Source organism: Chlamydomonas reinhardtii, chromosome 10 (assembly GCF_000002595.2).
Source record: "Chlamydomonas reinhardtii strain CC-503 cw92 mt+ chromosome 10, whole genome shotgun sequence".
In the NCBI taxonomy this organism is placed as follows: Eukaryota; Viridiplantae; Chlorophyta; class Chlorophyceae; order Chlamydomonadales; family Chlamydomonadaceae; genus Chlamydomonas; species Chlamydomonas reinhardtii.
Genome location: NC_057013.1, coordinates 203,810 through 225,480, shown reverse-complemented (window position 1 = coordinate 225,480; position 21,671 = coordinate 203,810). Strand labels below are relative to the sequence as shown.

General features: G+C 64.1%; 2 protein-coding genes across 3 annotated transcripts; both read right to left on the bottom strand.

Annotated features, from left to right (window-relative positions):
* Positions 1-385: 385 nt before the first annotated feature.
* Positions 386-15,497, bottom strand: CHLRE_10g419200v5 (uncharacterized protein). 2 transcript variants are annotated; one of them, XM_043066436.1, is made up of 32 exons: positions 14,896-15,497; positions 14,369-14,719; positions 13,943-14,112; positions 13,239-13,789; positions 12,966-13,077; positions 12,574-12,844; positions 12,279-12,295; positions 11,982-12,207; positions 11,653-11,836; positions 10,505-11,529; positions 10,247-10,369; positions 9,321-10,058; positions 8,874-9,122; positions 8,676-8,738; positions 8,297-8,443; positions 7,674-8,090; positions 7,427-7,534; positions 7,081-7,256; positions 6,745-6,866; positions 5,142-6,286; positions 4,863-4,922; positions 4,381-4,455; positions 4,140-4,189; positions 2,376-3,893; positions 2,077-2,185; positions 1,848-1,898; positions 1,567-1,623; positions 1,377-1,408; positions 1,242-1,299; positions 806-919; positions 675-696; positions 506-557 (listed from the first exon to the last, which is right to left on the bottom strand). In XM_043066436.1, exons 1-30 carry the CDS (start codon positions 15,133-15,135, stop codon positions 863-865), a joined length of 8,502 nt encoding a protein of 2,833 aa, XP_042919832.1. In that variant the 5' UTR covers positions 15,136-15,497; the 3' UTR covers positions 506-557; positions 675-696; positions 806-862. The 2 variants fall into 2 exon arrangements, with proteins under 2 accessions (XP_042919833.1, XP_042919832.1); XM_043066435.1 differs by lacking the exon at positions 506-557 and adding an exon at positions 386-442 and having other exon boundaries at positions 1,242-1,408.
* A 737-nt stretch (positions 15,498-16,234) lies between these two features.
* CHLRE_10g419150v5 (uncharacterized protein) lies at positions 16,235-21,537 on the bottom strand. Its single transcript, XM_043066434.1, has 13 exons — positions 21,258-21,537; positions 20,773-21,083; positions 20,239-20,624; positions 19,925-20,082; positions 19,538-19,637; positions 19,211-19,368; positions 18,887-19,050; positions 18,611-18,727; positions 18,330-18,421; positions 18,019-18,175; positions 17,637-17,852; positions 17,423-17,512; positions 16,235-17,248 (listed from the first exon to the last, which is right to left on the bottom strand). Exons 1-13 carry the CDS (start codon positions 21,316-21,318, stop codon positions 17,033-17,035), a joined length of 2,226 nt encoding a protein of 741 aa, XP_042919831.1. The 5' UTR covers positions 21,319-21,537; the 3' UTR covers positions 16,235-17,032.
* Positions 21,538-21,671: the final 134 nt, after the last annotated feature.

The following is a 21,671-nucleotide window of genomic DNA, read 5'->3' as shown; positions in this document are numbered from 1 at the left end:
GGGGCGAGAGGCGGCACACAGCTCATTCTCTACAAATTATAGCACCTGGTTCCATATCGGCTGTGTGCCGCGCGGCCGAGGCTGAGAACTAGACGGGCGGTGCACCAATATAGGCGCGCTATTTGTGCGATTCGCGGCCACCATCGACCCTGCCCGGTCTCACCTATGTCCCCGCGGCAGCCTCGGCGAGGCGAGACTTGGCCGGGTGGCCGAGGCGCGGGCGAGAGAGCGCGACGGCAGTCATACAATTCTGTCGCAAGTTGTATTAATGGTGTCTGTTGAGTTGTACGGTTTCAAATTCTAAGTAGTCAAATTCAGTAGTTGGATAATCACTCTGCTGAAGGCCGTATGGAATCGGGCGGCAATCGGGCTCCATGCAAGCCGGTAAGAGGGTGTCCCGCCCCCACTACAACTCGCCGCGGCCGATGATGAGCGCCAGCTCCTGTGATCAGGGTAAAAACGAAACGCGTTTCCTGATCGGTAGTGCATGTTCGGGCCGCGCCCTGGGACGCGCCGAACACAATGACGGCTGCGGCAGCCAGCTTGCGCATGGACACCTGCGTGCATGTGTCCATCCCGTGCAATCAGTCGCGCTGTCGTTGTTTCCGGTGCGCCCAGCTGCACTGATCAGTAGCAGTGGCAGCGCCCCACACGGCCCACCGCAACCCACTCACCACGAACTCCCAGCCGCAGCAACTGAGGGGGTGGCAAAGAGGGTCAAAGGAGTAAAGGGCAAGGGGAAACATCAACACTGACAAACGTTTAGTAAAAGCCGAACGTGTAATTCGACATTGCAGGAACGCACCTGTCGCGGTACTCATGATAGTAAGGCTTGAGCGCCTTGCGTACGTTGAGGCGCCAGTCACGATGGAGGTGGCCAGCACCCGCAGTCGAAATAGAGGAGGGCAACCTCTGCAAACTGCGGATAGGTAGAAACGGCCGGGGAGAGCTAAGAAACAGCCCAAGCCCGCTACACCATGCATATGAAGGGTGCGGTTGGAAGCAAGACCAGAGTGCATGCGCGGGCGGCCGCGTGTGTTCAGGGCAATCGTCGGGAAACACGCTGCGGGAGCATGTTTGCAACAACGGCATGCGTATGTGCAAAGTTCTGTGTGTGTGTGTGTGTGTGTGTGTGTGTGTGTGTGTGTGTGTGTGTGTGTGTGTGTGTGTGTATGTGTGTGCGCGTGTGTGTGAGCTGCGGCGCCCCCAACTCCATCCCGCCCCTGGCCAAGCTTGCTTACTGCTGCGTGTGTGACTGTACGGCGGCGGCTGTTGGCTTGTGATGGCGCGTGCGGCTCACTGCGATGGCCAGCCCTGACACGACCAGAGGCCAGCCAGCCGCTATGAATACGAGTCCGGGCACACCCAGCCCGAACGCGAGGCCCGCGTGCCGCCCCACGTAGCACTCCTGTGATGAGTGTGTGCGTCACAGGGCAGGGCAGGGGCGGTGCAACTGCTGATGACGCCAACGTCACACAAACACCCGGGAGGAGGGGCTGCAAACACCCGGCAGGAGGGGCTGCACGGAGGGGCTGCACGGAAGGCAGTGCGCGCGCACACACGCACCTGGCTCATGTCCTCCGTCCAGTAGCCGTTGGGCGCCGTGTACAGCCCCGCCGCGTCCTACGTGCATATGTGTGGGCGTACGGTACGTGTTGTATGTCGTAGATTGGTGACAGTTTGTTGAAGTGTAAGAGGCGTGACGGGTCCCACCTGTATGCCTACCTTCCCCGCCCCGGTGCCTGCCGTAAAGGCCCTAGGAGGAAGTCCCCTGTCCCCTCTGCGCCTCTGGGTCTCTGTGTCTACGTGGGCTTGGTGGGGATTGTCCCAACCGCCGCCCCCCTCACCGCCAGGACGCCCGGATCACCAAGCGGGTCGAGGGAGGTTGAGTCCAAGCCCTGGGCATACGGTACGTGCAACGCGGAAGAAAATTCAAACACGGTCACAACTAACAGCGCAACACAGCAGCAACTCCAGCAGCAATAATAGGACATGCAGACGGCCTATTGCCAGTTGCAGGTTGCTGCTGATGCGTCCCGTGACCCGCTCTTGCACCTTGGCAACACATGCGCGCACCTGGCAGCTGAAGATGGCCAGCAGCGCCGTGACCACGGAGGGGTAGAAGAAGAACAGCGTGTTCATAGCCGTCAGCGTCACCAGCTGACCCAGACGCAACAGGAACGGACTGCAGCAGGTGGGGGTGTCGAAAGGGAGGGGCCGGGGCGACCTCAAGGGGCCACCTCAAGGGGCGACCTCCAAAGTCCCGACTGGCCGGGAAATCCGCAATAAGTTGAGGGGCGACCGCGCAAGATCAGAACGAGAGGGATGCAGCAGTACTACCAGCAGCAGAACCAGCAGGCGTCAATGCAGCTCACTTGATTCCTGAGTCCGCCGCGTCCGTGCTTGCTTGCAACGGCGCCTGCGAAGGTTGCTGCGCCAGAGCCACTCCACCACTGCCAAAGCCGTTCAGCACTCCGACACCGTGCGCGCCAGACGCCATGCCCTGTAGGCCAGCGCCAGACGCCGTTTGCCCTGCTGGCACCAGGGCGCCGCTCGGGTCGCTGGCAGGAGCGGCGGCGGCGGCGGCGGCGTGGCGAGCGGGCGGGCCGTGTGGTAGCGGGGCACTGGCGCTGGCGGGTGTGGGCGCGGCCCCAGATCCGAACATGTTTAGGCGGGATGTGGCAGGAGTCACAATGCCCGCGGCATTCGCTGCCATCTGAAAGGGGCTGATGACGGGGCTGGTGCCTGCGCCGGCACCGGCTCCAAGAGTTGCACCGGCAGCCGCTGTTGTGCCTACCGCCGTTGCCACCGCCACCAGCGCTGCTTCTGTTCCAGGCGCCGGCATCAGCTGCGACTGGCCCAAGTTGACGTGTCCGTTGCCGCCGCCATTGTGAGAGCCCCCGGCGGGCCCGCCGTTCGGGTCACTAGTGGGGCTGTGCGGCCACGTCGAGCCCTGGTCCTGTGACTCTGACACCTGTATCCCGATCTCCGGGTCAGATGAGAGGTGGGTGGGCCACTGGCTACTGCTCTGCAGAAATTGGCCGCCAGCTGCCGGCTCAGAGCCCATGCCGGTACCTGACGTGTGTAGCGGGGGAGGCGGCGGCGGGACCGGTGGCAAGGGTGCCAGCGGTGGTGGGTGGGCCAGCAGTGCATGGACGGCATCCGTCCCGCCGGGAGCCAGCTGCTCAGACCCCTGCTGTGCCGATGCAGCAGAGTAGGACGAGTCCCCTGCCCCAGTGCCTCCCGCCGTGCTTCCCAGGTCAGAGGCCGGCGTGCCTCCGGCAGTGTCTCCGCCTGTGCTGAGGTCCCTCCCGGATGTCCCCGTCATGGCCAGGCCATGCGGGTCGCCGCCCAGGCGCGATGGCCCCGGCGGCGGCCTGGATCGTAGGCTGATGCCGCCGCGAGCGCCCGTCGTCGCCGCCGCCGCCAGGCGGCGATTACTGCTGCTGGCCGCTACTGCTGCGGGTGCCTCAGCTGCCAACTCAGAGGCCGCCGGGTCCCTTGCCGCCCCAGCTGCCACTCCGGCACTGGCCGTGCCAGCCGAAGTCGCAGAGGACTCTCGCGAGCTGTCCAGGATACGGGACGACTGGGGTGACTGCTGCTGCACCAAGGAGCTGGCCGCGCCGCCGATGCTAGGATGTGCGGCAGCACTGACACCAGCCATTGCTACAGCGCCGGACCCATGCTTCTGCAGCGCCTGCTGCTGCGCCTGCTGCTGCTGCGCCTGCAGCAGATCGCTCCGCCGGCGGTGAGACGCCTTGCGCATGACGCTGTTCCGGCCGTGGCTGAGCAGCAGGTAAGCTACGCCCATGGCGCTGAAGCCTAGCCACACGTAAAAGGGCGACAGAGCCGCCAGTACTGTGCGCAGGAACGCCTTGGAGGTGCCCGACACCCTGGAGGGGGCAGTAGCCGTTCGGGGCGCGGGGCAAGTGTGGACGGGGAAGGGAACCTTTTGCATGTTGGCGGATGTAGCACAGGGCACCAGCTACTGGATGGTGGCTTGTGAGTGCTGAGCAGTAGCATGTGAGTGGCCAGCAGGCTCGCACGGCTGGGCCAGCCGCCGGTAAACTGATGTCCCACAACAGGGCCCCGCGTGTGCTGTGCGTGTGGCCGGTAGGCCGACACGCTACGGCACTCACTCGGGCAGGGAGCAGTCGATGGAGACCAGCGAGCCGGGAAACGATGTCACCTGGAGCCATCCATACATCACCATAGGTTAACAGCAACGTGCAATGTGAGAGGCACACGTAGGCTGCCTGCCTACTGCAGCTCCACGGCACTCCGACATGCGAAACCACACGCATGATTACTCCGTGCGCCTACAGCCGTAACCCCCCCCCCCCCGCCCCCTCCCTCCCGCAGCCCCCCCCCCCCACACACCTGCTCCACGCCCCGCAGGTAGTGCCCCACTCGCTCCGTGAGCGGCATGTCCACCTGCCGGATGAGCGCCAGGACCTGCACGTGCGAGCGTGGATGTGTGTGTGCGTGTGCGTGTTGCTTGTTAGCGAGTACAAGGAGAGATAACACGCAGGATTGTGTACAAACTTGTGTGTGTGTGTGTGTGTGTGTGTGTGTGTGTGTGTGTGTGTGTGTGCCATATATGCACAAGGATGGGAGCATAAGCGAGCGGGAGGCAACAAGTTGTGGCGGGCAGTTTGCTGGTGATTACCGAACAAGGATGAGGGTGCCATCGCAGTATGGCGACTGGAGTCATGTTTGCAGATGAGATGTACGTTGGCATGTGCGTGATGATGTCATCGAGCGCATCCACGTCGCTCGCTAGGAGTGACATAGGAGTCAGTGCTGCTGCATGCCGAGCACGCGACCTGCGCGCAGTCCACCCCACGGCCCCGCGCACGCACCTGCAGGTACGAGACGAGCACCTTGATGAGGCTGGAGAAGGAGGACTGGTAGCTCTCCGACTGCAAGGACGGGCGGTTTCGGGGGCAGGGAGCGGGTCGGTGTGGAGTTCAGGGTAAAGGCATGGTTGGACGGAGCAGGGTGGAGGCGAGGCCCATCCCATAGGCCATAGCACACTGTACCGAGCGCAGGCAGCATCGGCCTTGCTGATGAAGCAACAAAAGATCGCACACAAGCTGCACACAAGGGCCGCGCTCGCCAGACCATCCACCCACACGCACCACGTTGTCACGGTAGCACTGCTTGGCCTCCTCGTTCACGTCCTTGTTGTCCCAGGTCTTCAAAGACCAATGGCCGCTGCCGCCGCCGCCGCCGCCGCCTCGGCCGCTAACGCCATCTGCCACGTTTCCCGCAGGAGTGCCTGTTGGGGTGCGGGCCCCCGATGAATGTGTACCCTCGCTGCCCTCCACCACCGCCTTCAGCACGTGCGCCTGTGGCAGGGCCAGAGCCGCCGACGCCTGTCTGTGCGCGTGGACGTTTAACACCTGCGGCGATGACGGTGCCGGCTCCAGCTGGCCTGACCGTGCCGGCGACACAGGCGGCGGCAGCAGGGCCTGCTGCTGATTGCCACTGTGGGGTTTGCGGGCGTCACGTCTGGTAATGGAGTGCCCACTTTGCAATGCGGCCGGCGGTGCTGTGGAGACCGCCGCCACTGCATCTGCTGCAGGTCCCATCGCAGGTGCCGTCGCAGACGTGGCTGCGGATGTGGCAGAGAGAGAGCTCTCGAACTCGTGGCTGCTGCACTCCACTGCAATGGCCGTAGCGATGGCTGTAGTGCCTGGGTATGGCAGGTATTCATTCCCCTCAGCGACGGGCATCCTGGTGACACCGTTTGAGATGCTGCCAGAAGCGTCTAAAAATGCGGACTTGCTACTACCACCTGCTGTTGCCCCTGCTGCTGCCCCTGCTGCTGCCATAGCTACTGCGCCTGCCGCCTGGCCTGCCGCTCCAAGGGTGTCCGTTGGGCCGACCAGAAGGCCGCCGTCATCAGCGGCGGCGGCGGCAGCAGCAGGGTCCGCCGCTGCTGACAGTACGCTTCGCCGGCTGTCTCCCTGCAACACCGGCGGCGGCTGTTGGTGCTCTGCACCGCTGTGGTGCGGCGGTGCGGGCTGCAGCTGTGGTGGCAATGGCGAGGATGGGTACGGGGACGTGGCTTTTGGGGATACAGGCGGGTAGGGCGATTGAGGCTGCACGCTGTATTGCTGGTACGACAAGCACGAGGGCAGCTGCGAGGGCGCCGCGCCGAGGTCAATACCGCCGGTGGCACCATTAGCCGCAGCAGCCGCGGCGTGCTGTGCTGCCGAGTCGGCGCGGCCTAGGCTGCTGCTGCCAGCGTTGGCACTATCCTTCTGTCCTTTGGACGACTCTGCAAGTAGAGCAGCAAGCACACGCAGCTCGTGGTCGGTGACAAGCACCCGTACGTCTGTGGCAATAATCACATAGTCGCAGCCATGGGTGTCGCACCAGTACCAGTGGGCTTTCCTTAACCCGCCGACCTATCCGCAGCCCCAACCCGTCCCACAACACGGCGCAAGCCAGCGTCCACCTAGCAGAGCTGCGAGCCCCGTTGCCCAGCGAGCCATGGCGAAAGCAACAGGGCGAGCGGCTACGGTATAAATGATATTAAGTTTTGCGGGAGCGATGTCGAGCCCTACCTGCAGTTGGCGTGGGCGTGCGCTAGCTGGTGAGGTTCTGGCCACATTTGGTAGTGACCCGCTTTGCCCCGTCAGTCTCTGCTAACTTTCACCATCTTGGGCACAGGGAGCACCATGTGCGTGCCATCCAGACTGAATCCTGGTCGCACTACCGTGCTCCCGTACTCACTCTTGTTGTGGCTGTGTGCCTGCAAGCTGAGCCAGTCCGCCCGCACCACCAGGAACAGCGCCAGCAGTGTGAACAGCGTGGTGAGGACGTAGTAGGTGGTGTTCACGCCGGCAGATGGGCACCTGCACGCGCACACAGCAGCAGCGGCGGACGGGCGCGGTGCCGGGCGGTCAAGAGCGTGCCCCGTGACGGTTTGCTGCCCTCGATCTCGTGCATGCATGCGTGCGTTCATGTGTGGGTGGACCCGAAGCCCAAGTGCTGTAAATGCTCATGAACTGACAAGGCACTGCCCAACGCCCGCAGCGAGCGCCCATCCCGAGGACTAGGTGCGCTTACTTGATGCACCTGCCGCCGTCCTGCCAGCCATACCCCGGCGCGCACTTGCCGCACAGCGGTCCGGTGTAGCCCTCACCGCACTGCGCGGCGGTGTAAGCGGACTGCAGCGCCGCGGTGCGGGCCAGGTAGGCACTCACGTCCACGGCGTCACCGCTGAAGTTGGCGGCAGCCGCGGCCTGGCGCCAGAAGCCGCAGGCGTGGACGCGCATGGACGTAAGGTAGACCAGGCGAGGGTAGAATGACAATCAGGGATGGGGTTGTGGGTGAGAGTGGTTTTAACCAAGGTGTCGGTTGACTTTGCGCTGCAGGGTTGGCTGCGGCCGCATAAGTACGGTACACTACTCACCTGGAAGCGGTGCAACGCGAACGACACGGCCGCCACCGCCTGCAGCTTCGCCAGCGCGGCGCCGCGGCCGTCGCCGGAGCACGCCTGGTCGTTGAAACACTCCAGGATCTGCACCAGCGGAGCCGGATCAGCACCCGGGCCAGGCTGAGTGTGAACGCACGGAATGGCCATTCCATAGCCTGCAGCTGCCACCCGCAACAAACAAAGCTACTGCCATCACCGCTGGGACGGCACCTACTACGCTCACCTGGCCGCTGAACATGCTGCTGTGCCAGTAGCCATCATCCGGCACCACCACACCGCGCAGCAGCGACGCCGCCGTGCCGCCCGCCACCGGGCTCTTAGCGGGGCCGCCAGCATCAAACACCTCCACATCGGGGCGGTCACCCAGCTCCACTGCAGCGCCCAGCTCAGACTTGGCCGCATGCAGGAAGTCCGCGAGGCTGCTGCCGTTGATGCGTGGCGGCTCGGTGCCGCCGGTTTCAAGTGCACGGCGTGCAAGCGGCCGGGCACCCTGTGGCCCCAGGGGCTGCAGCAGTTGGGCAAGCTGCGCGTTGCCCAGGCCCCATGCCGCCAGGGGCTGAGAGCCGGTGGGGTCGTCTTGGGGCGGCAGGGAGCAGGCCGCGTTGTCCGGGCAGGGCATGCACCGGCTGACGCCCACGGGCTGCACGTGCCAGCCAGGGGGAGGGAGCGAGCGAGCTGGTGTTTCAAGGAGGGATGATTGATAATTATGCACTTGTAAGCCGCTGAGGACACCGTCTGTGGACAGTCGTGCCATGCCGCAGGCCTGCAACGTCACTTGCAACGCGGACACGCAGCGCACCACGAGTGACCCTACTCCCAGGCCTGGCCCTCATCAGCATCACTCACGTCATAGCTCTCGAAGTCTTCCCGGCCCAGCTGCAGCCCCTCCACCGACCAGCGGTAGAAGGACGGCGCGCAGGGGGCGCACTCGGCAGCGCTGTCGGGCCGCTCCTCATTCAGCAGGCAGGAGCGGAGTAGCAGCCGCACCGCGGCCTGGAGGAGGCGGATGAATGGGACACACACAGGTGCATGCAAGACCACAGCGTGGATGGCAGGACTTGCACAAGACAGTAATTGTACGTACGGAGGACGCTCCGCAGAGAGCAGCAAGCCGCAGCCTCGCAGCCGGGGGGGAGGAGCTAGGAAAGCGCGCCATCTCCAACTCCCTTCCCACATCACCACCATTTACACACACACACACACACACACACACACAAAAACACACCTGGCGTGTGTCCAGCTGACGAGTCACGACGTCGTCCGAGTAGACCGCCGTGAAGAACACACCCTGGCGGCGGCGGCGGCAGGAGATGGCAGGGCAGCGGTAAGATGTGGAGGTTTGATATCAGCGACAGCACAAACACACACACACACACGCACATGCAATGCACACACACACACACACATACACACATACACATGCCTGCTCCGCCGCAAAGCCGGTGCTCCGGGGCCTCATGCGGAAGGAGGCGCTGCCGTTGGACGCCAGGGCGGTGGCTGTAGCAGCCGCGGTGGCAGCCGTGAGGACGGCAGGCACCACGTCAGCGCCTGCGGCAGCGGCAGTAGCGGCTGGGCCCGCCGCCGTGCTCACGCTGCTGCGGGATGGCCACTTGGCGGGGCGGCCGTTGATGGCTGTGACGTACAGCTCACGTGGCAGGTCCGAGCTGAACACCTGCGTGCGTATGAGTTTGTGGGTCAATGGGAGGTCGGCATGGCAAGGGGATCAGGCCGACGGCCGTTGCGACTGCAAAGCAAGGGGCTTTGCGATCTCATACATCAAGGATGACGGCCGTTGGCATTCCGCCAAGGCACAAACTCGTCTTCACGTACGTGCATCTGCACACCCGGACTCGCATCCCCGCGCCCGCACCTGGCCGTAGTAGTCCAGCACCGCCACACTCAGCCCTAGCTCGACGTTACTGGTGTGGTACAGCGCCGCAGCCGCAGCCGCAGCCGCAGAGGCGGTCGTGCCGCCACCCTTGGCAGCAGCTGCTGTCAGCACGGGCAGTGCCACCGCGCCTGCAGGCAGCGCCTGGCCCTGAGCCGCGGCCCGCGCCGCCACGCCGTCGCCCTTCACCGCCGGGCACAAGGCGTAGGGCGTGCTGGTGAGCAGCGGCCCATGTCCGCCCGCGGCGTTGGCCGTGGCTGCACCGCCGGATGCCGACCAGTCGGGGCAGGGCTGCAGCGATGCCGCCGCCAGGGCTGGCGCTACATTTGGAAAGTTAACCAGCTCAGCGTCCGAGGCACGCCAGTCTCCGGCACTGATGCTGCTGCTGTTGTTGCTGGCGCTGGTGTTGCTGCCGCACCGCACCACCTGGAGCAGCCCCTCGTGTGTCCAGTACCCCACGCCGCCCGCCTGCCGTGCCCAGTTGCCACTGGCCGCCACGCCCTCCAACACCGCCGCGAAGCAGAGCCGCGATGTGGTGTCGGGGCAGGTGGTGGCAGCGTAACGTGCAGTCAGGAACAAGCCACCTGCGAACTCAGCTGCGTTTCCCGCCAGCGCACCGCCGCTGAGCTGTAGCAGTGACAGGTCGGGGCTGCCAGACACACACACGCCGCCGCCGGCACCCAGGCCGCAGCCGTAGGCGCCGAGCACGTCCGCCACACCCTGCAGCAGTAGCAGTGCGCCATCAGCCCCAGCAGTGTAGGCAATGCAGGGGCGCCGCCAAGGGGTTAACTCATCCACGCAAAGATGAAGGCCTCGTGAGTTACATGGGCGTCATGCCCGCTGCACGGGCCGCACATGCAGCTGCACGGCTGGCTGCTACATCCACCCCCCCTGTGTCCCGCACGCACCTGCTCCTCGTCCTTGCCGTTCATGTCCAGCTGGTCAATGGCGGCTGCGGTGTTGTCGAGCAGCTGGGCGCCGTACAGCAACACCGTGGAGGCCGCAGCCACACTCAGGCCGCCGCCACTGGCCTGCAGGAGGTGGACACGTCAGCAGCACGCTGTCATGAGCCCGCTAGCGAGGCAGAGAGCTAGCAAAGTACTGTTTAGGCCGCCCCCATCAGTTGCTGGTACCCGCGCACCGCCGGGCCTTGAGCTCTCACTCACCGCCGTGTTGTTTGCAAGAAGCAGCACCGCCGCACCGGGGCCCACTGCGTCCCGCCTCAGCGCCTCCGACACAGCCTGCGGCCCGGTGGTGCCTGCTGCGTTGGAGCCAGTGGCGCTGCTGCCGCTGGAGCCCCCGCCTGCCAGCGCCGCCACCCGTGTCGCCACATCTTCCCGCACGCCCGCCGACACCATCACGCCGTCCGCCGCCGCCAGTCCGCCGCCCACCACAGCCTGGTTCCGTACGAAGGCAATGCCGTACTGCACCCCGCCGTACACCCTGTCATCGGCCGCCACTGGCGCAGCTGCGGTACTGTTGCTAGTCGACTTTGAGCCGTTCACAGCAGTGACAGGGAGGGGCAGGGTGCAATTTGGCGCCCCCAGTACCAGTCGGCCTGCCTCGCCGCCCGCAAACTTGCCTCCCCCTACCGCTGCGGCATTGTCTGCCCACACGCAGCCGCACTCCACACGCAGCCGTACGTCGCTCACGTACAGCCCGCCACCCAGCCCCGCTGCATGTGCCCCGCCCACCAGCCGCAGCCCGCCTGCCGCCGCCACCGCGTCTGTCAGGCTGTCGTACGGCCGCTGCTGCTGGTCCACGTCCTGCTGACCCGCCTGCCGCAGCGCCCGCCGGCCAGTCGCTGGAGCAGACCCATCACTGTCACTGCTGCTGCTGCTGCCGCCGCTGCTTCCACTGCTGCTGGTCACCGCGCTTTTTCGGGGGTCGCTCCAGGGAAACCCAACGGCAGAGGAAGTGCCGGGAGCAGCACCTGAACTGTCGCCTGGAGCTGCGGGCGGCCGGAAGTAGGTCCCCGCCTGGTTGCGCGAGAAGCGGCACGCGGATAGAAGCGTCCGTGTGGGTGTGGCGGCATTGTCAGCACCCAAGAGCAGTCCCGCAGCCCCCGCGCCGCCGCCAGAGCCGCCCGAGACCAGTGCCGCGCCGCCGCCCGTGTCTGTTGCGTAATTGTCTGCCAACACGCTGTCTAGCAGCTGCAGGTCCGCAAAGTTTGACACGCGTAGTCCGCCACCTGCGTGTGATTGTTGAAGTGACAGGCAGCGAGGTAACGCAAGTGTGTGCCTTACTCGGGTGTGCCTCGAGGTTGCCTTGTCAACAGCAGCAGCGGCGGCGCTCGTGCAGCCCACCCACCCACCATGACCCTCGGCTGCATTGCGTCTGAAGGTGCAGTTGGCGACCTGCAGCGCGGACGACACGTCGTCTGCCCACACGCCGCCGCCGCCATTGGCAGGGTCGCGGCGCCCGTCAGATTGTGGAGGCAGCCGCCAGGCGGCGAGGCGCGCGCCGGCCACGTTCGAGTCAAATGTACTGTTGCGTATCTGCAGCAAGGGAAGGAGGGCAGCGGCGGACGAGTGGGTAACTCTCAAGATGCAGGTGCTTGGCACGTGGCGGGATGCGGCATGCGGCATTGCTGTGTTGCACTGCCCGCAGCAGTCCGTGCGCGATGCCTGCTGAGATGCTCACCGTGAGCGCACCACCGCCCTGTATGGCCAACGCGCCGCCTCGCGCCGCTGCGGAGTTGGCAGCGAAGGTGCAGCCAGTGATAGACACCTCGATTGCCGGGCCCCGGGCGGGTACGGTCTTCAGCACAGCCGCGGCCCCTCCACCTACACGTGATGGCCTGGCCACACCAAACGCGCCGCCCCCAATGACTGCCGGCTCAGCCGACAGCCGCGCCGCGTCTGCGGCACTGAGTGCGCCGCGTGTCTCCCGGTTGCGGTCAAAGGTACAACCGTCTAGTTTGTAGTATGTGCCAGACACCGCCCAGATAGCGCCGCCTGTGGGAATGGGAAGGAGCAATGATATGGGAATTGTTGTAATTCTTGTAAACTGTGCACGGTGCCCCATGCGCTGTACATTGGACGGCGCTCCTCATGCCCACACGGGATGCGGGGCACATGCCGATGGACAGGGCAAGCAGCAGTAGGGGACACGGCCTGGAGCAGGCGGGCGGGCGAGCGAGCGAGCAGCACACTGTGGCGCCCGTGTTGCTGCGGAAGGTTGAGCCAGTGACCTCCATGCCACCCTCCCCAGTGGACCCTGGGGACTCAGTCACCAGATAAAAAGTCACGGCGGCAGCGCCCAAGGCTCCCGGGGCTACGGTGTTGTTTGAAAGCGTGCTATACAGCAACCTCGGGGCCCCAGTAGCGCTGGCTGTGAACACCAGCACATTGCCGGTGTTGCCAAGGGCGGTCAGGTTGTTTGCGAAGAAGCCGCGGCAGGCGTCAAGGCGGATGATGGGCGCGAAGGGCAGCGCGGCGTACAGGGGCGTGGCGCTCTCGCCGACGTGTAGGGTGTTGCGGCCCCAGTTTGTGTTGCTCTCCAGCCTGCATAGTTGATTGGGGGCCGGGAGATAATGTAGAAACCCCAGTCAGCTGCAAGACATCGAGGATGTCAGCCCACATGCGTACAGAACCGTACAGTACCGTACAGTGCGGATCTCCTCACCGTGTGCTGACCAGCCGTGGTGCCAGCCAGCTGCTGGGGTTGGCCGTGCTTGTGGCGGAGATTTGCGAATACGTTGTGTCGGTCAGCCATAAGACCCCCGATGTAGTGTTAACTGCAAACATTGTGCATTGCAACACATGTGCATGGACAGTCCGAGGGATGTACATACGTGCAGGAAGCTGAAAGTAAGGAACAGTGTGCCAGCAGTGTGGATTCGATTCGTGGTGACACACCAGTCCTGGACAACACTGCGCACGCATGCTGTGTGTGCACCTGTGTTGTTGGTGAGGGCACAGCGCTGGAAGGTCACACGGACCAGGTCACCCGTGGCGTTGGTGGTGACGGTGCTGCTCTCAGCCATTGGCTGTGCGTTGCCCAGAGCCGTGTTAATCACCACGAGCGGGTCCGTCCCAACATTGCCTCTGCTGTTGCTGCTACTGCCACTACTGCTACTACCGCTACTGCTACTAACGCCGCCACCATTGCTGGTTAGGTCATTGTCCTCAAACACGGTGTCCATCAAAGCAACAGTGCGACAGGCCTGGTTGAGGACTAGCGCCGCGCCGCCTGTGATGCCCGCAAAGCGGCAGCGGGTCACGGTGGCCCGGTTCAGCCCCGCCTTTGCCCACACCACCCGCCAGCCCTGTGTGAAGTTCGAGTCCACCAGCGTGAGGTTGAGGGAGCCCACCTGGACCGGCGGCAGGGAGGGCACGTGCGCCGCCCACAGCGCCGAGGCATTGGGTGGCGCCGCCAGGGCGCAGCGCTCCACAGACACGGCCGCGCGCGGCGCGTTTGCCGGCTCGGATACTGACGTGGGTCCAGGCCTGTGGACGCCGGGGCGGCAACACGGGGCAGAGGTTGTTTGGGCTGCAGGTGTAAGGTCAACACCTGCACGACCTACCCTGAATTGCAAAAAGCAATAACGTTATCCTGCAAGTAAGCCCATCCAACCAGGCCGACCCCACCACGGTACTTACACGTCGGTAACCGCCATGCTAAACAGCGCCGGGTCCAGCGCCACACCCCTCTGCATCCAGTCATCGATGTAGGCGACAACCCCGGGCCGCGGCACAATGCCGCCCACGGTGGCATTGGTGGTGGTGGTCGTGGTGGTGAGGTTCGGCATGGCAATGTTATCACTGGAAGCCTGCATGTGTGAGCACAAGCCCGGATGAGGCAAGGCGGGAACATTCTCGGCAATCCTACGCAGTGTGCACGAGATGGACAGTTCCATGACACCGCCAAGCTCCTTCTGCACCGGCATGAGCGGTTCACCATACACGCATCGCCTGCACACCGGATGCCCCCCGGAACTCCTGTCAGCAACACGCCCTTTGTCCACGTCCAGATCTACACGGCTGCACACTCCACCCAATCCTGGTCCTCTTTGCCCTCCGGCTCACCTGCACCTCCCGCAGTTGCAGGGAGCAGCTGGCGGTGCCCTGGCAGTGCATGTGCGCCGCGGCAGCCAGCGCCCCCGTGTTGCCGAGGAAGCTGGTGCGCTCAATGACAGTACGGCACACGCCGCGGCCACTACTGTTGCTGCTGCTGTCGCCGATGCAGCGCACGCCAATGGGGGGGCTGGTGGCGCGCAGATCCACAGCGGTTGGCACGGCCCCCGCGACGCCGTTCCCAAGGAAGGCACAGTCCGCCACGCGCAGGCTGACGCTGCTGCCGCCAACACCCAGCGCGGCGATGGCGGACGGCGCCAGTGGATACGGTGGGGCCAGACTGGTGCCATTGGCGGCCAAGGTCTGCGGGAGGGGTCGAGGGAGGGGTCAATGCAGTTCTGCAATTGCGACGTGAGAAGAGGAAGCTGTTCGAGCGCCCTACCTGCCGGCGCCCTTCCATAATGCCATAGCAGCACCCGCGCAGCCCGCGGCATACCAGAGGGTCCGTTTGCGCGCCCACCATGCCGAGTTGAGCGCACCTTTCCGCCGCGGTTCTGTGCGAAGGTGCAGCCGTTGAACGTGGCCGCGGTGGCCGAAACCGCCGAGACGTTCGACCCCTGGCCCGAGAGTGACGGTTGCAAGACTACGGCCGGGGCGCAGCGCTCAAAGGTGATGTTGTTGACCACCACAGAAGCTCCAGGCGCCACAACAATCGCGCTGCCGGTGATGTTTCCGACGCACAAGAAGCGGGAGCCCCCACCGAGGAGAGTCAAGGTCATGTTAGCCACCGTCGCATTGAAAAACAATGGTGCTTCCAAGCTGTAATTGCCTTTTACTAGCTCAAAGCTGACTTCACCGGGCGACGCTGCGCTCGCCAGGAAAACGCGCAGAGCATCGATGTCTCCGGGCGCTGACTGTGAGCTTGACAGCTTTAGGAACAGCTGCAGCAATATGAAGAGCAAAATGGCATGCGCGCAACGCGCAGCTCTTGCGCGCGACATCCGCCCCCCTCTTCCAGGCTCCAATCTTTACTGCTTACATTCAGTACAATGTTATGATGCAATAAGCTTACTCGTGACTTTGGGTTATGGCCATTCACTTGTCACACCTGGCCTTCCACCCATTCTCAGGGCAGCTGACATGATAGGTTGATACTCAGTGGAACAAAAGTCTACCTTTCAATATGGGCAGTCTAGCCGCCCGGAGGGCCGCCCGCCATACGGCATGAACCCGCAAGAACTCCCAGAGCCCCATCCTTGATTGTGCGCCCGCTAACCTGGCATTCATCCCAGAACCACTGCCCTCATAGGATTTGATGGTCTCAGAGCACGCACATATCCGCGGCCATCTCATCTTCTACTGGCCACGGGGTTAACCGGGGTCAGGGGTCCTCAGCGGCTCAGCCCCCCCGCCCCCCCCCCGTCAAGGCGCCGCGCCCTACCCGCAGTGGCCACCATCCATCTAACGGGACCGCCTTCGCCCTATGCGTTTGTGACCACTTGTGACGCACTAGTTTGACATAACCAAATGTCCGCGTTACTTGACTGCTGAATTTGTGGTTTGTTGCAGGAGCTATCGATTGAGGCGGCGAGGCTCCGACGCACGTGGCCTACCTGGCAATGTAGACGGCCGACTCACGCGGGCGACTCCGATGTCCTCTTTCCAAGCGCCTTGACACATATGCAGTGCTCACCCGCTTGCCAGGCGTAGCACTTCCGCTACGGCGCTGTATCCGCTACAGGGAGGAGGCTAGCTGGTCCCTGCACTCCTGCAGGGGGCTGCTGGCTGGTAGCGGTAGTCTGGTCTCCCCCGCCCCCTCCGGACGTGCGCAGGCGGGGAACGCTTGCATGTGGGAAGCTTTTGTTTGGGCCATCTCAGGGCATACTAAAATTACATCATTGAGATCGCCTAGTCAGCGAGCGCGTCCCATTGTTGCTTCTTCATCCACTCATTGGATAATGCATCCCTTGTAGCCATACTCCTCTCCTCTCTGGGCGCCTGTCCTTGCCATCAGTGGCGGCAACGCCTCCGTGTATGTACATTCGCGGGAAATCACAACAAACCCCAGGGGCTCGAACCTGTCAAGACACGGTCCTCGCATCCGTCATAAGTCATATGTATGCATGGCGCTGGGCACAACAGCGAGGCACACCGTACACCATGCCTTGTGTGCGGGCGGGTGCGTTTGCGCCCCAGTGCCTTACGTACGCAAGTTGAGTCATCAGATGAGTCAAGGCTGTAATAAATGGGCAGCTGTAACTGGATGCGGCCGCACAGAACCGAGTCCATGCATAACATACGGTACACAAACGGTACGTTGCCGTGTGACGGTGGCACGCCGTTCAGCGGCATGCACACACGGCACCATCCAAATCTTCGCACCAAGCAAACGCAAAACCAAACTACATCAAGCAAACATATTCGAACTGCAGAAACCCGAACCTCACATGCGGACTTTGCCCTTGTTCAGGGTTGACTGCGTTGTTACTCGCAGTGCACACCTCTCGTTAACAAGCAGTGCGGTCACACGAAATGCTACCCCGCCCAGCAGGGTCTGTTTACTTCTGCGTTGCAAAGATGCGTGCTCTCTCAGCACCAGGTAACGCTGCAGCCGGCACAGCGCCATTCAAACGAAGCTCCCGAACCGGGACGGGCCACCGGCAGCTCCGTACATCATTACTGTTGCATCATGGCGCTTGACTGCACCGCATCCGCGTCCGCATCCGCCGCGCCGGGCAGGCCGAAGGCGGCGGGGTTGTCCTGCAGCGTGTCCAGCGTGAAGCGGATGAAGGCGGTGGAGGCGGCGCACAGCTGCGACAGCTCGGCGGGGCTGATGCCCAGCAGCTCCAGCGTGTCGGGCCGGCACAGCGGCAGCAGGAACTCCTGGCCGCACTGCGGAGGGGCGGGGCGGAGCAGGAGCGAGAAAAGAGGGTGAAGCAATTGCCGGAACTAAAGAGGAGGAAAGGCCGTCTGGACGCCGGGTAGGAGATAAGAATGCTAAGTGAGTCCATCGACAACTGCGACACTGTAGCACGCGCTGACCTGCCTGCCCGGCACCCGCCCCACCTGCGCGGTCTCCTTGGCGGAGGTGGTGATGTTGTTGATGAGGCTCTTCTTGTTGTCGGGGTTGGACGGGTCGAACGCTTCACGGGCAACCTGGAGGCGACGAGTAAGGCAGGTTGCATTGAGACTCGCCCCACACAGCAACCCATTACAGTAGTAAAAGGTGGCCCAGCGCTGTCGGTCAAGAGAAGTCCATCCAGCAAGTGTCCGCCCGCACCTTGGCGATGGAGGGGAAGGCGCGGAGCTCGCCGCCGCTGCGGTACACAACAATGCGCAGCTCGAACTTGTGCCCCGCCTTGTTGGCGTGCGCGGGCGTGCCGGCTGCCGCGGCGGGGTGCACCGTGGCTGTGTCCAGGTACTCGCACACGGTGAAGGGCAGACCGCCGCACTGCAGGTTGTAGTTGGCGGCCACCGCGTGCAGTGCGCGGTCAACCTAGTGGGCGGAAGATTCGGGCGGGGGCAGCGGCGTGTTGAGCACTGAACGCGCGTGACGTATAAGCGTATTACATGCTCCTGGAAACCAGCCTACACCCATGCCATACATCCTAAATTCATCCAAACCGAGTTCCAGTGCTGCTAGGTGCACTCCCCGCGCGCACCTTGGCCGCCGTGTCCTCCCAGGAGCTGGGTCCGAAGAAGAACTCAATGCCGTGGCCGCACCCCGTGCCCTGCGGCTTGATCACCGCCGGCCGCGAGCCGGGCGTGGCCAGCCACTGCTGCACCGCGCACACCAGCTCGTCACGCGTGTGCGCGCGCCTGCGGGTTATGGGGATTGGGAAGGATTCAGGCCATTGCTGAGTGCCCCAGGCCGATAGCTGCGAATATGCTCCTGTCGGCCGGCCGGACCGAAACCTGTCATACGGTGCTGTCCCCATGGTCCCACCGCTGCCTGTTCACGCTCCGGCCCCACCTGAAGTGGATGGAGGGCGCCATGCAGTCGAAGCGGCCGCCACTGCCCGCGCCGCTGCCGAAGAACTGGTTGTACAGCTCGTAGGCTACACCCTGTGGTGTGCAGTCCAGCAGCGAGCGGTTGCGAGGAAAGGACGTGTTTCGGATCCCTTTAATCCGGCCGTTGCGGTAGCTGCCAGGCAGGCAGGCAGCCCGGCCCCAGCAACGATCCAGTCCGCAGGCACCCACGCCCCATACACATGTCCCTCCGCCACCAGCCCGCCGTGCTGCCCACACACGCACCTTGTCCGCGCCCGCCGCGAATCCTGCGTTGAAGCCGCGGAATGCGGCCAGGTCCAGGCAATGGTTGAATTGGTACACGGTGTTGAGCACAAAGCGGTCGTTGATGGCGGCGTGGACCTGCGGGGGGAGGGCGGGGAGGGTGTCAGGAGGGTCGGCAGGCGAGGCATGAGATTGAGTGTTCGTTGGGCCTGGCCGGATGTGAAGGTGCGCACAGGCGTGGCAACGCCGTATGGTGTCCAAGGGCGCCCGCCATGGCACACACGCGCGCACACCCACCTGACGCCCTAGCAGCAGCAGGCGGCCGGTGGGGGCGTCCGCCATGAAGTGCGCCCGGAACTGCTTCATGTAGCCCAGCACCAGCAGCGGCCCCGAGCCAGGCGGCGGCATGGACTCTGGCCGCTTCTCCAGCCGCGTCATGTTGGTGATAGCGGCGGGCCGGCCTGGGGGCAGGGAGGGGACGGAAGAGACAGTGCACGTTGGTCATGACAGCTAAGGCGGCACTTCCTGAATGAACCAAGCCAGCGCGGTACGTGTGCCAAAACTTTCCTAGATGCTGAGCACGCATTTGCCCCCTTTCCCAACACTTTCTCTCTCTCTCACCCGCCGCCGCGAAGCCCCTCCGCAGCGCCTCGATGTACAGCACCTTCTCGTGCAGCGTGCGGCTGACGGGCGGGTAGGACTCGGTGCCGCTGCTGGCCACCAGCACCACACAGTCGCCGCCCGGAGGAAGCTGGGAGGCCAGGTGCGCGCCTAGCTCGCTGTGCGTGGAAAGGGTGCGGGGAATTTGGAATGCGGTGCGGGTGTCAATGGCTGAGGTGCTGGCCGCAAGATCGCAACAGTCCACTGTGGTGCTGCCGATGCAGCCCTCCTGCTCCGGGCCGCCATCCAGCAGCTGCAGCTGGCGCGCACACACGCACAGGGGCTCACCTGAAGGAGCGCAGCACGTCCTCCACCGCCTCCTCGCTCATGTTGGTCAGGCCGCTGATGCCAGTGCCGTTGATCTCAATCACGTGGAAGTGGTTGCGGCCTGTGTGTCAGGGGGTTGCAAATGATTGGAAAAGCGCTACAGGATGCAATGATGACTGCGGGCAAAGTTGTATGTAGCACACTAGGAAATTCAGATCACGGTCAGCGTGAAAGCGCAGACCCTCAGGTCCTCACACCTCCGACCGCGCCCCAGAGGACACAGACGGTACGCGCGGCTCATTGCCATCCGCATCTCCCCGACGCCCAGCAGGCAGGCCCCACGACAAGCCCATCGCGCCTCGCCGCACCCTTCCCCTCCCCCTCTCTACATCCTCCCCCGCGGCTCACCGCTGTCGTCCCGGGTGACCAGCACGTCCAGCGGCGCCACCGTGAACAGCGGCGCCTGGCTGGCGTCCCGCAGCGGCGTGGAGGTGGAGGCGCCGGGGGTGGCGGCGGAGGCGCCCGCCAGCGCCTGCAGCCGCGCCAGCAGCGCCATGTCCTGCTGCCTGCTCGAGATTGACCGGGGCCGGAGAGGAGATGCGAATCAGCGTCCAGGTGCTACACGCCCGACAGGACGCCGTGGTCACTGGTGAGCAATCCAACATGCCGTCACGCACCAGTTCGCACCCACCCAGATCAGCCCGGACCGCGCCCGCCCGCACCTGGCGATGTCGGAGCGGTCCTCCATGTGGTGCCCCAGCATCTCGCAGCAGCCCAGCAGCGTGGTCACGGACAGGGACAGGAAGCTGCCGTCGCGGCCCCCGGTGGTGCTGCCGGGCGCGATCGCTGGAATGGGGGTCGACGATGCGGCCGCCGCTGCGGGGGTCGTGTGCGCGGGCTGCGCGTGCAGGTGCAGGTGCGCTGGCAGCGGCGGGGCGGAGGGCTCCTGGCGGAAGGTGCTGGTGACGGGTGCACAGTAGTTAGGCGGGAGGGGCGCAACAGCGGCGCTCGCGCAGCTGGTGCTGCTGGAAGGATGCTGGTGTGCGGAGGCGACGTGGTGTACTGCAGCCGCGATGGGCCCGCCCGCGGCTTGGAAATCCTTGCAACCCTGTCCGGGGCCAGGCAGCCGTCAGTACCGGTACTAAGACCGAAGTGGCGCTCCCTGGCATGCAAGTGCATGAGTGCGACCAGGAGAGCCTATTGATCTTGTTGGGGAGCCCGCGCCACCTCAGACATCGCACCAAAACGCTGCTTACCGGGCCGCTGGCTGCAGGCATGAAGTTGTGCAGCGCCGGCAGGGGCGTGTCGGGCGAGGTGCCGTACAAGCTGGGCGCAAACAGGGTGCTGATGGTGGAGGAAGCGGGGCTAGTGCCGGTCAGGTCGACGTCACCGTCAAATGAGTCGCGGCCGTTTGTTCCAGCGTCCGACAGGTCGGTAGAGGCACCTTTCGCCATGGTTGTGCTCGCTTGCCGCATGCTGGCCGCGGGCGGGAAATTGTCCTTGACCTGGTGAGGGGCCGGCGTAGAGACCTCTTGGTCATCCAGGCTTATCTCGTGAAGCTGAGAATCTGTGGAGACGTGCGAGGGCACAAAAGATGCACGGTCGTCGAGGGATGACCTGAAAGCGAAAGCAGCGCTCGGCTGGCGCGCCTGCCAGAGCCTCCCACGCGTGATTGCAACTGCCTATGCAGCAAAATCCCCCATCCGCCGCCAGGCGAAGTCACCGAAATGCAAGCACTCACCGGAGCGCTCCTCAACTGCAGCATGTTCGGCGCTGAACCCCGCCGAGCGCCAGAAGGACATGGTTCAGCTGGTGATACAGCTGAGGCCCAAGGCAGGCCTGGAGGTGCTCCCGCAAGCCGCAGCGACTAGTCCGCGACCGAAAGGTTGAGCGCAGTTGTGGCAAAAGACTGCTTCTGTCGACGCGCGCGGCGGTTGACGTTCAGCTCCACACAACAAGCGGGCGACAAGTGGTGCACTGAATACTACAAACTTGGAAGGAAGCCCCGCCGCTAAAATGTCTGAAACTCGAATTAGAATAGAATAAAGGAATTGTTCTCGAATTCCCATGCATTCGCCAGCTACGTCCTGTTGGTAATACCTACACAGATATCGCTGCTATGCCACCACTTATGCGCTTGTGCTGCTGGGCCTGC

What these genes read in the sequence shown, in the direction of transcription:
- CHLRE_10g419150v5 (XM_043066434.1), bottom strand. Translation starts at nt 21,318, where the DNA reads ATGTCCTTCTGGCGCTCGGCGGGGTTCAGCGCCGAACATGCTGCAGTT. An exon ending in GCGCCCTCCATCCACTTCAG is followed by an intron (nt 18,176 to 18,329) that starts GTGGGGCCGGAG and finishes CATAACCCGCAG; the next exon opens with GCGCGCGCACACGCGTGACG. An exon ending in CCGCCAAGGAGACCGCGCAG is followed by an intron (nt 17,249 to 17,422) that starts GTGGGGCGGGTG and finishes GCCCCTCCGCAG; the next exon opens with TGCGGCCAGGAGTTCCTGCT.
- CHLRE_10g419200v5 (XM_043066435.1), bottom strand. Translation starts at nt 15,135, where the DNA reads ATGACCTTGACTCTCCTCGGTGGGGGCTCCCGCTTCTTGTGCGTCGGA. An exon ending in AGTGCTACCGTGACAACGTG is followed by an intron (nt 4,923 to 5,141) that starts GTGCGTGTGGGT and finishes CCGTCCTTGCAG; the next exon opens with TCGGAGAGCTACCAGTCCTC. An exon ending in ACCTGCGGGGCGTGGAGCAG is followed by an intron (nt 4,190 to 4,380) that starts GTGTGTGGGGGG and finishes GGATGGCTCCAG; the next exon opens with GTGACATCGTTTCCCGGCTC.